This window comes from Sitodiplosis mosellana, unplaced genomic scaffold, assembly GCF_009176505.1.
Source record: "Sitodiplosis mosellana isolate CC-2019 unplaced genomic scaffold, AAFC_SMos_1.0 Smas_scaffold_1, whole genome shotgun sequence".
NCBI lineage: Eukaryota > Metazoa > Arthropoda > Insecta > Diptera > Cecidomyiidae > Sitodiplosis > Sitodiplosis mosellana.
In genome coordinates this window covers 10,480,619-10,496,440 of record NW_022595244.1, presented here as the reverse complement: position 1 = coordinate 10,496,440, position 15,822 = coordinate 10,480,619, and the positions used below count along the sequence as shown (strand labels likewise).

The following is a 15,822-nucleotide window of genomic DNA, read 5'->3' as shown; positions in this document are numbered from 1 at the left end:
AATCAGAGAAGAAGAGAGAAAAATCGAACGAAAATTGTGAAAAGAGAGCGATTTTTTTTAGTAGGGAGTCAGAGCACCTGACAGATGGCGAGACACGTCCAATTGAAGTGAATTTTAATGAGTTTTTCGTTGAGTTTGCTTATTGCACACATACACACACAAAATAAAAAACCAAAAGTGATGATGTAGAGAATCGTTCATACACGAAACAAAACAAACAAAAAAACAAAATCAAACCAAGGAAACCATATTCTTTCAAGAGTAATCCATACTTTTCTATCACTTGTGCCTTTAATCATTTTACATGACATCTTTTCAAGTGCACGAACACATCAAACACACACGCACTCACTCACACTCACAGACACACACACACACACACAAACTTTCTTACACAAACACTTTGCAAGCATTTAATTTGCATTTTCTAAACAAAACTGGATGCAAAGCAGATTTTCATTCGAATATGATCACTTATAGAACAAAAAATTGGATCGATCAGGTTTAACCGAATTAAAATTTGGACGAAAGAAATAAAAAACCAATTTGTGTACACAAAACAATATTTACATATATATTTTGGTTGCGCCGAGCTGCAAACAACTAATCATCTTAGAAAAAGCATCACCTCGGTGAATCGACGGTTCTGTTTAGCTATTAACCGGTCTGTGTGTTAGTCGAATGCGGATAAAGTCAAGAATTATCTCAATTATTTATAGATTCTACGGAACTTCAAAGAGAAATTGAAATAAAAACCATTTTCGCCAACAATTTAGAACAAAGTGTTTTTTTCTCCTCCATTTTTTTCTCTAGTTTTAGGCTGGTTCGGGGATTTGGATCCACGGCACGAGCATCGATAAAGATTTGTGATGATTCACTCAATACGCATCGGAAATTTGTCTTTATTCATTCGGAACGGAAACTCGGTACCGTGCACGTTGACGAAAGTAATGGGATTTTGAGTTTTTTGCTTCAAAAAAATTACATAGAATACGATGAAAGAACGTCTAAACGTAGTTGACGTAAATTCCGAACAAAATCATTTCAAAACTCAATTAGTCCATCGTAGATTTATGAATGATTTTGAGTTCAAATCAAATTTTTTTTCTTCACTTATCCCACAGATTTTGGTCATAAAATTTCGTCATAGCATTTGCAAATAATGATGTTTATGATCTGAAACAAAAATATTTGTCTGCTAGTGATCGTACCTATCGCAATCGATTGTTACTGTTCCATGACAACGAACCAATTTCGATGCGTCGGCCTAGCGAACTTGATAAAAATTGATATAATAATAAATGTGCGTTCAGTATATACTAGATCATCGACAACCATTCAACTATGTGTATATATATATCGATGAAATAATTAAATCTCGTCGGGAGGGAAAAAAACACGAAGCGAGCCACACTTGAACTTGAGCATGTGATTTATTATTGGTATTTCCACTGTTGTAAACGAAGAAAGCACCACTCATCGCTCTGAATGCGAACGTACGATAGAGTTGAGCAATTAAATTTTCAGAACCAAGCCAAAACCAATTGAATAAAAATGATAAAATGCGCGAATGTATAAGAAAATTGAAGTGTATTGGTATTTGGCGAAAGCGAATAAAAACAAACGGCCGCGCCGTTTTTGTTCATTCACTGTGCGGCAAGATTTCCGTACGTTACCGTCATCATCATTCGCTGTGATCTTCTAAGATTTTGCTTCTTTTCTGTTCTTCATCTCGACTGAATATTTTCTGTTTCAATACACGAGTATCATTCGGAATTGAATAGCGGCAGTAAACGGAGTTTAGTGGAAAATGTAAGTGAGATAGCCTTCTCAAAAACGAAAAAAATCTGGAGCATAAGAGAAAAGAGAGAGAAAATTTTGAATTTCAGTTTTCAAAAATCAGTGCGAATTCAAAGAGAATCATTTGCCTCCCATCACATTGATTAATGAACGATGGCAATGGATGTGACAGAATTGACGCGATTAAATGTTGTTTTCTGTAAAATTAGTTTTATTGTGTGCAATCATAAATTTTGATTAGTGTTTTGAATGATGAGCGATAGAGTTCACATTTTTAAAGACTTTATTCATTTACTTTGCGATTTCACACATTTTGATGGCGTATCAGTCATCGTCGTCTTCCTCGTCGTCGCCATCGTTACATTCCAAACCATTATTTGATCAAGTTTCGTTGCACATTGTCATAAAGTGTTTGCAAGTTAAAAAACCATTAAGCGGATAATGAATTTATCACAAGAAATAAAACGAATAATTGAATGTTTAATGTCATTTAATATCCCTATTATTGTCGTCTTGTGCCATTTCTTATCGCCATATTCCGTGAAGAAGAGAAAAAGAGGTCAGCGGGAATACAGACACGCCTCTATCGCCCAGAAATTTAAGTGAAATTGTGTGTTGAACTGAAACGCATTCTTCGAAACATTTCATTTGTTTTTCCGCACAGAATAGTTTCTGTATAAATAGATCGAACGGATATTTATTTTGCCATGAATCACATGAATCCGAACAATTCAAAGCAGACGCTCCGCACTCAATGAGTATCGGATCTTTTTCTTCTTTTTTTTTTCATTCGTTACAGTCAACCAACAAAAGTGAAATTAAAAATAGTTTCCAAGTGAAAATGACCGATATCCAGTTTGATCTAACAGAAATCGGCTGATACCACATTTTTCCCGCCTTTATTCCAATAACTCGTTTCCAATGGATGTTTGTAATCTGTGGAAAATCAATTTCTCAATAAAAAAAGCTCATCAAACATTTCAATTTACCACACGTCAAACTCAACAATTCGTCGGAATTTATTCGCTTTACCAACCGATTCGACGACGGCGGCGGTGGCGGCACAAGCTGTTTCGTGTATTTTATCACAGCAGAAAAAAACCAGATACAAACATAAAAGTTTATCAGTTTTCATGAAATCTTCCTAAATCCGTATATTACGCGGTCGATAGATAGCAAAACGTACACTTGAGCAAATATTTGCGGAATCTCGTGTTTCAAAGCAAAACATTCGGGAAATTATCTAAAAACGAATCCATTTTGCCATATCAATCCAAAACCAATTCATACGGACGATTAACGTAAATTTCCAATTGATTTCCTCTAGAACCGTGCTCTAAAATGAATAACAAAGGATTTGTGAGCGACACACAGGACATGGGCACATTAGAAAATGCAAAGGCAACCAATGAAGCGGTTCAACAAAATGAAAAGCACATTTCAAATAGAACCATCAACGTGGAAAATGGTGGTTCGAACAAGACAACACAAAGCTCAGAACCAGAACGTGAGGGTTGGGGAAAAGGTATCGAATTTTTGATGTCATGCATTGCAATGTCTGTCGGTCTGGGCAATGTGTGGCGTTTTCCATTCACCGCACTTGAAAATGGTGGAGGTGCCTTCTTACTGCCATACATCATTGTACTATTCGTCATTGGACGCCCACTCTATTTCTTGGAAATGGTCATCGGCCAATTTTCAAGCAGAAATAGTATTGACGTCTTCGATATATCGCCATTTTTCAGAGGTAAATTATTTCATAACAAAACAAGATATTCAGTGCTTCATGGAAATTTTTCTTCTATATTTCCATTCAAACAGGAGCTGGAGTCGGTCAAATCGTAGCAATTTTCTTACTGAGCACATACTATGCCTCAATTATGGCGTTAATCGGTCGTTATCTGTGGGATTCATTTCAATCACCGCTTCCGTGGACAGTATGTAAGGATACGTGGGCCAATTGCGTTGACCCAGCCGGAAATGTAATCGGACCGAATGCTTCCGAAACTATTTTGACTGTGACCAAAACTCTAAATAACGGCACCATCAAAATTACCAGCTCCGAATACTATTTCAAGTGAGTAGTGACATTTTTTGTTCTTCCTCTATTCTAATCTTTTTCATTTATGATTAATGACACACGTTTAGATGATTAGTATTCATAAAACATCGCTTTGGAAGAGTCATTCCATAAATCAAATCCAATGAAACAATACGACATTTATCATTTTTACAGCAAGGAAGTGCTGAGAGAAGCACACGATATAAACGATGGAATTGGTTATCCAATATTGAATCTGGCGTTGTTTTTGCTCTTCGCTTGGATTGTTATTGCCCTCGTCCTAATCAGAGGCATTAAAAGTTCGGGCAAAGCTAGCTATTTTCTTGCGCTGTTTCCATATGTTGTCATCGGCATTTTATTGATTCGTGCCGTCACACTGCCAGGCGCCTGGAATGGTATTGTGTTCTTCATTAAACCGAGATGGGAAAAAATTCTCGAACCAAGCGTAAGTATACTAGAAAAAAAAATCAATTTCTTTGTTGCTTTCCTTTTAATTTCAAACAAACAAAGAAATCGACAAAAAATTAATTGAAAAATGTGTTTATAATTTTAGGTTTGGTACGCAGCTGTAAGTATACCGTCAAAATACACCACTTCATTTCGCTATTCCTTCATTACTGATTTCCAACCGAGATAATCAGTGAAATTTGATGAAAATCTATTTATAATTCCAGGTGACTCAATGCTTCTTCTCGTTAGCAGTTGGCTTTGGCAATCTCATCATGTTCTCGTCATTCAATAAATTCGGTCACAATGTCTATCGTGATGCAACCATTGTTGCCTCTCTCGACACATTCACTTCACTGTTTGCTGGATTCACCATTTTCGGCATTCTAGGACATTTGGCTCATGAGACGGGAACGGAGGATATCCAAAATATCGTGACAGGAGGTAAAACAATGAATGATCCAAATGAATGCTGGTTTCCGTCATTTCAATTTGCAATTTAAATATTAAAATCCCAAAGCATCGTAACATTTGATATCTTCTTTTTAAATCTCTAGGTTCAGGACTAGCTTTCATATCATACCCAGAAGCAATCTCTCGGTTCGATTTTGCACCACAGGTACTATATTTATACCAAACCATATATTTCCATTTAAAATGATTTACAGCACTCGTCGATTGATTGATTTCGTTCTTTGATAAAGGATGACGTTGATCCTATTCACGGCCAATCAATCAAAACAATCATAAAATCATTAAAGAGTCATTAGCTCAAATCAAATGTCTTTTAATAGACGTATTTTCTGTTTGTTGTTGGGCCGTATTTGCGTATCTCCACTTCCATCGAAATGTTTGTATTTTTTATATGATGCAACATTGCGGACGCTTTGCGTTACACAAAAAAAGCGTTGTGAAATCTCGAGTAGAATACTCAATGACGTAATGTAATATCGATAACGGCGTTCTGCCAATATAAACAATTGAACCAAAAAAAAATGTGGAAAATTGATGTGTTAATCAATTGAAATCAACGAATAACATATGGATCACACACCGGACATATTCGGAGTCGACCAATAAATAAATCAAGTGGCACATTAGTTCCGTTTGACTAGTAGTTGTTGTTTTAAGTCCGCCGTCTGGGTTCAATTTACAATTAAACCAATGTTTACTTTTCACATTCAAAGAGCGTGTGGAACTACTAAAAGTTGTGCTATGTCATTAGTGTGCTATTGCTTATTTGCATGCGGTTTATTTTTGTCTCACCGCATACGTTTACATTGGCTACGAGATAAACACGTTACAGATTTACCATTCGTTGCTATTGATAAATGCAAAATGTTTACTATTTTATTGCTTCTCCATTTTCTCTGTACAGATGTTCTCGGTGCTTTTTTTCTTTATGCTATTTGTTCTGGGAATTGGCAGTAATATCGCAATGTGCACGTGCGTTATAACCATTTTGCGTGATAAATTTAAATGGCTGAAAGCATGGCAAGCATCCATCGGATTATCATCAGTTGGATTTCTTTTTGGATTGGCATACGTCACACCGGTACGTACACAATTATTAACTAAGACACACATTCAAAGTGAAAAAAAAACGAATGAATCTCGTTTATTTATCCGCAACCTTTCCTTGATGACATGCACAAAGTAATCAAAGAGTAATTTCATAGTTTTTGCTATCATTTGACCTGATTCCATCGTTATTCACAGGGTGGACAACATTTACTTAACTTAGTCGATTTCTACGGTGCATCGTTCATCGTGTTCATTCTGGTAATTGGAGAAATTGTGGCTGTCTGCTGGATTTATGGTATGCAACACACGAAAATTGCTTCTTTATATACACACACACATACACACACACACCACATTTTAATATTAACTACAATTTTGAATTGGCTTCTAATTTAGGTGTGAATCGGTTGTGCCGTGACATTGAATTCATGATAAATGTCAAGCCCGGTGTGTATTGGCGTGTGTGTTGGGCGTTTTTGACACCAATCATGATGATCACCATTCTTATCTATACATTTGTGTCCTATAAAACGTTGCAGTATAAAGGTCAATCATATCCAGAGTGGGCCACTGGTAAATTCTTAACAATTTTTGTTTTGACTGAATGTTCAAGGTTTTGAAAAAATTATTTGATTTGGTTTTTTTGTTGTTGTTTAGCTTTAGGATGGACTGTGTCAGCAATTGGTATCGCTCAGTTACCACTTTGGGCCGGCTACGCTTACCTCAAACGCTATCTCAGCGGCAATGAGAAATTGAACAGCCCACTTAGGCCAACGAAAAATTGGGGACCAAAAAATCCACAAATTTTCCAAAAATACCAAATTTACGTTTCAACCTACGAAGAACAACAGCGACAACTGCCGAGAGGGAACTTACTAGTCCGTTTGAAACGACACATTTTCGGCTAGATCAATCAAACTCGTTTAGTAGTACTTTCCTCATAAAACTAATTTATAGGCTGCCTATGTATATAGTTTTGTATACATTGAGACTAATTTCTAATTTAGAAATGCTAAGTAATTAATGATAAAATAGAGCTAAGAATAATTTTGTATGTGATAAAAACAGTCAATGACAGATAGCTGAGGATATATGCTGAGCATAAATACTCAGCAAGCTGAGATTGGTACATTTAGATTTTGTGACTTCCCTGCCATGCAAATTCATGTGATAAGATGAATCTGGTACACATTTTTCGATGCTTTCCATGAAATTTTCTGTCATAAATTCATCTTATCACATGAATTTGCATGGAAGGGAAGTCACAAAATCTAAATGTACAAATCTCAGCTTGCTGAGTATCTATGCTCAGCATATATCCTCAGCTATCTGTCATTGACTGGATAAAAAAATGAAGAACAACGAAAACCCTGAAAACTCTGTAAAATCGATCAGAACAAAAATAAAATGAAATTCGAATGCCAAGGATTTTGAATAGCGATTTTGAATTTTTTTTTCTTTTGCGTAATGCATTATGCATGTCAACATCCCTCACCATTTGAAGCCAAACAAAAATCCCATTGAATTTCATTGAAAACCCTCAGCATATGTGTGCATGTACTGTGAGCCGGTACAATCACGGCTTCTTTGCCGAACGAAGAGGAAAACACAGCCAATAAAAATAAAGTAAATTTGAATATTTCCACTTCACTGGCATCTTGCTATCTGAAAATGTATAACAAATACACACACGGCGCGCGCGTGTGTGTGTATGTGGTAACAATATCAACAACAACAACAACAGCAGCAGCAACAAAACACGCGCGCGATACACAAAAACGCAGCGAGAATGAACTCTGGATACGCGTGGAGCGCATGTCCTTCCAAGCTAATAGCGAATGAACTGGATTGGCATTGAAATGCGGACTCTACTATCGGGAATACAGCGAAAGGGAGAAAGGGATAATATAATTTTTTCCTTCGTGGATGTGATGACACTTGGGACACGCTTGTTCATCCATTCACTCCCATTTTTCTTACGCAAACGAGAATCCACTTCTTCTCGTTCATTTCGCGCGCGTGCAAAAAAGCCTTTTTCATTGGAAATGGTTCAGCAGTTTTCGTCACGATGTTGACAGATTTATACGTGTTTCTCATTTGCTCCTGTCACCTTTCTATATTTATCAGATGTTCGAATGGCTAACCATTTCGTGTGAGTGTTTAAAGTAAATAGTGAGAGCGAACAGAAAAAAAAACATTTCAATTGTTTATTCTTCTAAATCAAATCGATATCCGTCCATTGTAAAAATCGTATTTAATTTAATCGAGAATAAACATTCAACAGTTTCACCATTTATCTCTTTTTCTTTCTCCAAACTAACGAGTTGAACGAAAGGCGAATTTTCATTTTTCTCACGCGATAGAAACTGTGAAAACGAAATTTCATTATATTGTTTGGAAGCAAGCACTCAAGAAAATTTAAAGAAAAAGTTTTTAAACCGCAAGGCACTGAAATGTTGAGAGAGAAAAAATAGAAACTAAATTATGTGGCAGAAGCATCTAGAGAAATTCGATTAATGAGAGGAGCAAACGAACAAAAAAGAAAACGAGCGAGAGTAAGAGACAGACAAAAACATTGCGGAAAAATCCGATAAGTGTGAAAGCATTTGAACAACAATACAATTGTGCTAATCAAGTTTATGGATGGAAAATTATTTAACGCAATTAAAATGTGCCATAGAAGCGATGGAAACAAAAGCAACTTTATTATAGAGTTCAGCATTTCGATATGAACAGTGGAGACGCGCGTGGTTGTAAACAATAACGTCGTGAAACACACTCGAAACAAAGCGACAAAAAAAGTCGAGAAAAAAAACACACACCAAATTACATGCAAACGAAAAAGTGAACGAGAAATGCTCATATATGCACGTTTTCATGATAACGGGCGACACAACGACGACGGCACCAACGGCATCATCGGCTGCCATACAATACATGTAATAGCTTCGAAAAGCATTGAATAAAACGGTTTTGCTTTTTTCGCTGAGGGGGTGAAAACGAGCGTGCTACGAACAAGAGGGTTGTTGTATGTTGTGCTGTGTGCTTGTGCCTGCGAGTTACAAGTGCAATTTAATGTAATCAACGCGCGGCTGAAGCTAGCAATTGGGAGAGAGTGAGCAGGCGAACGAGCGAGTTCAACTTCAACACACTCGTATGGATGATGGTTTCACAGCAGCAGCATACAGTGGCTTGGCGTCAAACGATTCGAAAACAGTCTACGGTTTAGTCGATGGTGAATTGGGTATTGCACAATAAAGTGACTCAATGGATTTGCGTAGTAATCTTGATTCGAATATCTGAGCAGCCCAGCAGCGACTTTTGCTGCTTGACGCTCTCCAACTCTCTCTCTCTCTGTCTCTACTCATCTCTCCATTTCTCTGTACCGAATTACTTCAAAGTGTGTAATTGAGCAAGATGATTCAGTTCAGTTTGGTTAAACTTTTCATTTGCAGCCACTGCGAAAAGTGAGCGAATAGTTTTATGCGAAGGGGATGGTTCATTGTTTTCATCCAGTGAATTTGCTACGTGAATCGTTTTTCTATCGGCGTGAAAGTTACAGAACTCCCCAATTGATTTGATGAAAAGATTACAATTTCGTTGAAAAGTTGTTCTCGTCGTTTTTTTTTATTTCATTCAAAAATGTTTTAATTGAATAACGAAAAGTTTGTACAATAAACAAAGACATTACGGGAAGAGTTGGAGTTATTTTCGAATTGAATTGAATACAAACTATTTCCGTTCAATTTGCTGGAAAAATTGAAGAAAATTACACACACAAAATGTTCACTCCGAAGAAAATCAACGCGCCACTATCGGTGCCACCGTCGCCGACGATGAAAATGGGCTGTTGTGCATTCAGAACGACATTTCGTTCACAACCACGAACCCCACAAGAAATTTACTTTGAGAGTCGAGGAAAGTGCTGCAAAAAACTTCTTCGTTTCAATGGCTATCCGAATAAGGTGAGCAAACACATAAAATGCATTTTGGGGTTTTATCTGGATATTTACATTTAATGTCGATGTGGTCGAGAGTGAGTGGGTCACTCTGGAAATCCATATAATTACACATATATCCAATTCAAACGAAACGATTGGGAAAGGGAGAGAGTGAGAGTCACACCTTAATCCCATTCCATAAAATTGCTTGCAGGTTCTATTATTTCCCGAAGAAGGATGGGCACATGCGGCCACCTCCAGCTATATTCTGATCAAGCTATGTCCTTGGTGGCGGAGACTATCTAGGAATTTATGCATTGTCGAAGAGATAACTGGAACCCGACCGTAAGTAATTCAAATATCAATAAAACTAAATACCCAATAAATTATTGCCCCATATCCCTTGCCCATACAAACGATTTAGTCGGAAAAATTCAAATATTTTTTTTTATCCACTTCTCTGCGAAACGAAAACCCATGTTCATCGTGTGGTAGTGACAGTGGCAACGGCACCATACAATAGAGCTATATTATGTTTGCGGTTTCGAAAATGCGTTTGTATCGTAAAATATGTATTATTTCCGATTCGATGCATAATTGAACATTTTCCCAGATAAAAAATTAATACGAGAAAAAAAAAGCAGCTCAAAGTCTCTGATTTTCAAGCCGATCGGATTACGTTTGCATGAAGCGCAAAAAAACGCAAAATCCATATGAATGTTTAATCAGTTGGTGGTACGAGAAAATCGTTTGTTTTCATTAGATGCTGACTTTTTTCCTCTAGTATTCTCCCTTGATTTTTTTCCCGTTCGTGTCACGTTCCAAATGTCTATTGAGGTGACAGTGCTATTGACGAGCTCGAGTAGCTGAATAGAAAATCTCACAATTTTTTTTCGCCACAAGTAGAGAGAGCTCTTGGATAATTAAATCGGAAATAAAAGGAGGCCTGTTGCATTCGACAAAGTTTTTTCCGCTCTATGTCTCTGACACACAGGCTGTGTGTCTCTCTCTCTGTGTACGCGCGAAATACGATGAATCTATCGATCGCATGAATCATTCAGTTCGAAGTTCGAACGTTGCGAATACAAATGAATGTTGATTCACTAGTAACACCACACAACAACTACAGCAAGAGTTCCGGCATCACGGTGCCTCGCATTCGGATCGATTTTATTCGAGTGTCAATATTTTTTTTCATCCCTTACAAAAAACCACATGCATATATACATTCAAGTTTTGCATATATTGTGGCGGGATGTTGACGGAAATAAGCAATCACCATTTCAATTACCGCGGCGATTTAATTAAATATCGAAATGGAGTGTGTGTGTGTGTGTGTGTTTTCTATTTGCGTTCGCTCTGTCGGGCGCCAAACCGATTTTACATTCGACCAAGAGTCTTTCGTTTGCGTTATGTTTTCAATAAATCCCGATGACGATGATGAGGATGATGGGAATACAATTTTTCATCATAACGAAATCATTTCATTTTAATGGATTTCCATTTATTTTCGATTATTGTCGTCTTCTTCCTCTTTTTTCTCAATCCCAGCTCAACCCAATTTTCGTTTTTTGTCGCTTTTTCCTCCTTGTCGGTTTTCCATCGATTTATCAGAAAAATGTTTATGCATGCTTTTTTTTATTACAACATTCTTTTATGTATGTGTGTGTTTTTTTTCAGCAAAAAATCTACGTATGCAAGAATGATAAGCATCGAACCGGGTTCGTTGTTGATAATCGGCTCGTTCAAAAAACAAACCGTCGATCCGGATTTCAAAGTAAGTGCCAGCAATATTCCTTTTTCTCTTACTCTCACCCATCCAACAATGGCAAAAGAAAATACGGCGGAAAAAGTGAAAGAAATGGGTTTCCTCACATCAAATATAATAAATTGGAAAAATGCCATCAATTTGTCGAATACCTGAAGAAGTCTATTCAGTGTGCAGTGTTCCGGCCCTAAGTTCCTTGGAAAAGTGATTTTCTTTTGATTTGGCTTGTTCTTTTGTACAGTTATTCCGTTCTCTTTTCTTTGCTTGAAATCACAAAGATAAACTCCGTTCGATAATAGCTCACAAGCTCAAACTTTGTGCACGTTTGAGCTGGGCAAAGCCAGCAACATAAATTGACGAGAGGAAAAAACGTTCTTTTAATAATTTTTAATCAAAATGTTCGCTATTGCTCTCTCGTTAACCGACATAAAATCAAATAATTTCCATTTTTATATATTTTTCCCATTTTTATTTTCTTTTATGATTTCATCGGCTTTTGCTCTGGATAATCCCTGTGTTGACGATGACGACGACGACAACGAACGAACGAACGAACGAACAGCTAAATTTAACGTCGAACATTAGTATCGACGACTACCGGATGGGATATTGCTTGACTGGTACACTTGAACGAGGGTATAAAAAGACCAATAAATACCAACAGACTCATTTCGTTGTTATAAGACGTCGATGGCCATCGTTGAAAGATACGAAATCATCGTAAAAACAATGTAATTGACAGAATAGAAGCAAAAATCTATAATGTCGAAACGTAAAACCCGAGAAAAGGAGCTTTGTGAATTCAAAGGAGACAATACGATTTCTACCTTGCTGTCCCACTTTCTCTTCCTTTCCTCTCTTTCCCCCAAAAAATCCGTAATCCGGAATCCTTTCATCGATTATATTGCGAAAAGAAAAACCAATCTCACTCTCTATATATTATAAAGTCTTTTTGCGACTAGCAAAGTAAAGCCCCAAGCGAATTTGCTTTCGTGATAGAAAAAAAACTAAATAGAAGAAATCGCCAAATAGCTACAATTTTGATGTTGCATGTTACGTAATCAAAAGATCGTACAAACGAAAAATGATATTGAAACAAATTTAATGCTTACTGCCATTGATTTAATTACGTCCAGATTTTGAAGAGCGGAATATGCGTATTTTTTAAGTAAGAATGTCAAAAGAAAAAACAAACAAAAAAACATATTTTATAAATGTTCAATCAAATACGTCCATTCAAAACCGAAACAGTGTAAACTCTTACATTTATTGTGCATTAAATGAAAAAAATAATAATTGTATATTTGATTTGTATGAAAACCAAACAGAAAAAAACAACAACAAAAATTATTTAATGGATCCATATTTACATATAGATGTTTTTTAAGATATTATTATTGATGGAATCGACATGGAAACACATTATATTTAATCTCTATATCATTTGCAAGTGTTGTGTTGTAGCATGCCAAATATATAGTTGAACTACTACTCAGGAACAGCAGAAGAAAAACACACATGTTGTTGCAGTTGCCATTAAACGAAATGGAAAACCATTGAAAACCACTGATGTGAACCATGACAAAATAGGACAACAACAAAAAAACAACTGAACAATTCGAACAAATCGCTCAACTGCATCAATCCCATTGCCATTACAATTCCAAAATTCCATGCTCAATATTGCAAAGCGTATTATATTGAATAGAGAATACGTGTCATGTTATAATGTTATAGACAAGCTCAATAAACTGTCGAAGTAAAACACCATTTTTCTTTCGTTATATTACTTTTAAATTTCGCTCTTATTTGCCCCATTTACCTCATGTTGAACATGTTCAAAGGTAAGCTCGGCATTCCCTGCCGAAAGACAGCATATAAATGATGAAAGAGAATATAAATAAAATTCCTTGTGTTCTCTGCATGAATTTCAAATATTTACTTTTAAACCAATTGTTATAAAGTTGATGAACATTCCTTAATAAGAAAACCCTACGTATAATATGAAAACTTTTCAAAAGAATTCCGTTTTTCTCTCGCAAATGGTATGCAAATTCTCTAGAAACGGAACTTGTACTAGTGTCTATCTTTCTTATGAAACGCAATCTCAAGGGGAATTTTCGTCTTGGCAGAAAAAAAAAATAAATCTTAAAAAAGTCGTCTGAGAACTGATAGTTTAAGACAATATGAGAAGTTTTCGTTTGCATACCATTAAAGAGAAGACGACTAGCATTCGGAAAGGCAAACGACTGCGTTTGCATGAATTATAAATCACATTTATCATTCAGCACTCACCATTCGAATCATAGCTACGTGATGTTTGCATAGAATTTATAGTTGCAAACAGGAAAATGACTTCAAATAATAATATATTTCCTTCTTTCGTCGTTTATTTCTTCGTTCAAAAACACAGATAAAAATCAATACTCAAGTGCCTTTTCATTTGGGAAATAAATCTTCAAACGTCATTAAATATGAAAAGCTATGAATCGATAAGCATTCAAAATGCTTTGAGGAGTTTTGTTTGTGTTATTGCTGTTTGGGGCTGCTTTTGCACAATTCACAAGTTTTGAACAAGTTAAGTGTTGCATATTTGTGCATTTTCATTTCGCATTCAGTATTCGCCGATCAAATAATAATTGCGTAATGTTTGCGTGGCATTTATCACATTATAGCTTGTTATTGGTGAAATTTGTAGAAAAATTCGTTGTCTTTGTGAAAGACGCCGTTGACTTTTTTATGTTTTGTGATAACCAGACATTGAACCTCTCCTGTTTGACTAATATTGCAATAAACATCTGTCTCGAACCTGCAACCAATCTGAATAAATTCGTTGAATTTATCGATTGCATTCTTTTTAGCATGAAACCAATCTATTTGAATATTCATTAATATGGATGATCTTGAACCAGCAGACAACGAAATGGAAAGGTGAATCCCAATTGGGAACACAAATTTCGTGTCGCTTTACAGAAAAACACATTGAAATTTGTTCAAAAAATAACAGAATTACATATACATAGACAATTGAACCATTTAGTATAAAAGCCAGACTTTATCGCAGTGTTTTTCAGAAAGTGCAACTCAAATATGTTCGCTGGAAAAAAAACGGAAATTGAGTCCTCAAAAGAGAGTCACATTGTTGTTGTTGTTATCACGGTTTGAAAAATCAAAATTGAAATCGCTATAAAGATTTGCAATTTCCGTACTAACGTTTCAAAGTGGCTTTTTTGCGTTCGACATTCTGAATCCTGTACGTGCTTGTGGTTTGGTAAAGTATGTCTTTTATTTTAGATGGTTCAAATCTTCATTGTAAATACTATAGACAAAATTTCGTCAAAAATGTGCCTTTTAATGTGTATTAGGCCTGTTTACCTGCGCAACAACGCATCGAAGCACATCCAACGAACATTTTCAGCAGTTCGATTGCAGCTGGACTTTCTCGTTCAAAAAGTATAAATTAATCTTCAACTTATTGACGATGATTCGCAATCTATTGCTTCATGTGTTCGACTCTATTTGTAAGTTTTCATTCACGGTTTTGCCTAACAATAATTCACAATTCGATTGTAAGATAGATGATGTGCAGCGTTGTGATGGTAGAAATAAAAGATACAAATACGTACCTCCTGATGAGAGAGACTAACGTCGGCCACAGGATCTAATTTCCCCAAATTTATTTAACTTTAAGTAAGTAAGTACAAATCCTATCCTTTCGACTAATTGCTTTTTCACAGCTTCGGAGCACCGAATTTGCAATATATATGATCGGTTTGAATGTGGATTGTCAACCGTAAGAAAGTGACTTGGAATGCTTCCAACCGATACATATAGCATGAACGAACATAGAATACGAAAAGAAGATCGTGAATGTTTTAGACGAATCAATGAAATTTTAAGAACTAATGAAATAAAAGCATTGCAAAATACGACGAATCGTTGTAATGAGTTCAAAAGTTGTCGATGGAAGTAAAAAGGGCCGAAGAATTTTTTTACGTGATGATTTGAATCCAGATAAAATTTTGCTTGCTTTATTCTTCTGTATGATGTTTAATGAAACTTAAGGAATAAAGAACAATCAATACACTCAACTGCAGTTTTAAACATTTACGAGCAGTTCATTTCGATGTTTTTTTTTTCATTTATCCATTTCAAAAAGAATTGTGATTTGGTAATTAGTCACCATTCTTGTTTTCGGCATGAAAATTTCTTAAATGATTTATTTTTGACAAAACATCATACTACAACTATTGGAATCAACTCAATACCCTAGAGAATGT

General features: G+C 35.9%; 2 protein-coding genes across 2 annotated transcripts; both read left to right on the top strand.

The window, feature by feature from the left end:
• The first annotated feature begins 1,662 nt into the window (after window positions 1-1,662).
• On the top strand, window positions 1,663-7,268 carry LOC129567427 (sodium-dependent nutrient amino acid transporter 1-like). The gene is made up of 11 exons (XM_055444296.1): window positions 1,663-1,812; window positions 3,128-3,547; window positions 3,622-3,877; window positions 4,037-4,307; window positions 4,416-4,430; window positions 4,537-4,753; window positions 4,867-4,928; window positions 5,688-5,864; window positions 6,029-6,128; window positions 6,230-6,406; window positions 6,491-7,268. The coding sequence occupies exons 2-11, from the start codon at window positions 3,142-3,144 to the stop codon at window positions 6,739-6,741; spliced, it is 1,932 nt and encodes a 643-aa protein (XP_055300271.1). The 5' UTR covers window positions 1,663-1,812; window positions 3,128-3,141; the 3' UTR covers window positions 6,742-7,268.
• A 634-nt stretch (window positions 7,269-7,902) lies between these two features.
• LOC129568340 (uncharacterized) lies at window positions 7,903-13,151 on the top strand. The gene is made up of 4 exons (XM_055446042.1): window positions 7,903-9,798; window positions 9,989-10,119; window positions 11,455-11,551; window positions 12,105-13,151. Exons 1-4 carry the CDS (start codon window positions 9,616-9,618, stop codon window positions 12,264-12,266), a joined length of 573 nt encoding a protein of 190 aa, XP_055302017.1. The 5' UTR covers window positions 7,903-9,615; the 3' UTR covers window positions 12,267-13,151.
• The last annotated feature ends 2,671 nt before the right edge of the window (window positions 13,152-15,822 follow it).

Excerpts from the sequence above, each read along its gene's own strand:
- LOC129567427 (XM_055444296.1), top strand. The coding sequence starts at position 3,142 with ATGAATAACAAAGGATTTGTGAGCGACACACAGGACATGGGCACATTA. Across the intron at positions 3,548-3,621 it reads TATATCGCCATTTTTCAGAG|GAGCTGGAGTCGGTCAAATC; the intron begins GTAAATTATTTC and ends CCATTCAAACAG. Across the intron at positions 3,878-4,036 it reads AGCTCCGAATACTATTTCAA|CAAGGAAGTGCTGAGAGAAG; the intron begins GTGAGTAGTGAC and ends TCATTTTTACAG.
- LOC129568340 (XM_055446042.1), top strand. The coding sequence starts at position 9,616 with ATGTTCACTCCGAAGAAAATCAACGCGCCACTATCGGTGCCACCGTCG. Across the intron at positions 10,120-11,454 it reads GAGATAACTGGAACCCGACC|CAAAAAATCTACGTATGCAA; the intron begins GTAAGTAATTCA and ends GTTTTTTTTCAG. Across the intron at positions 11,552-12,104 it reads CCGTCGATCCGGATTTCAAA|CTAAATTTAACGTCGAACAT; the intron begins GTAAGTGCCAGC and ends ACGAACGAACAG.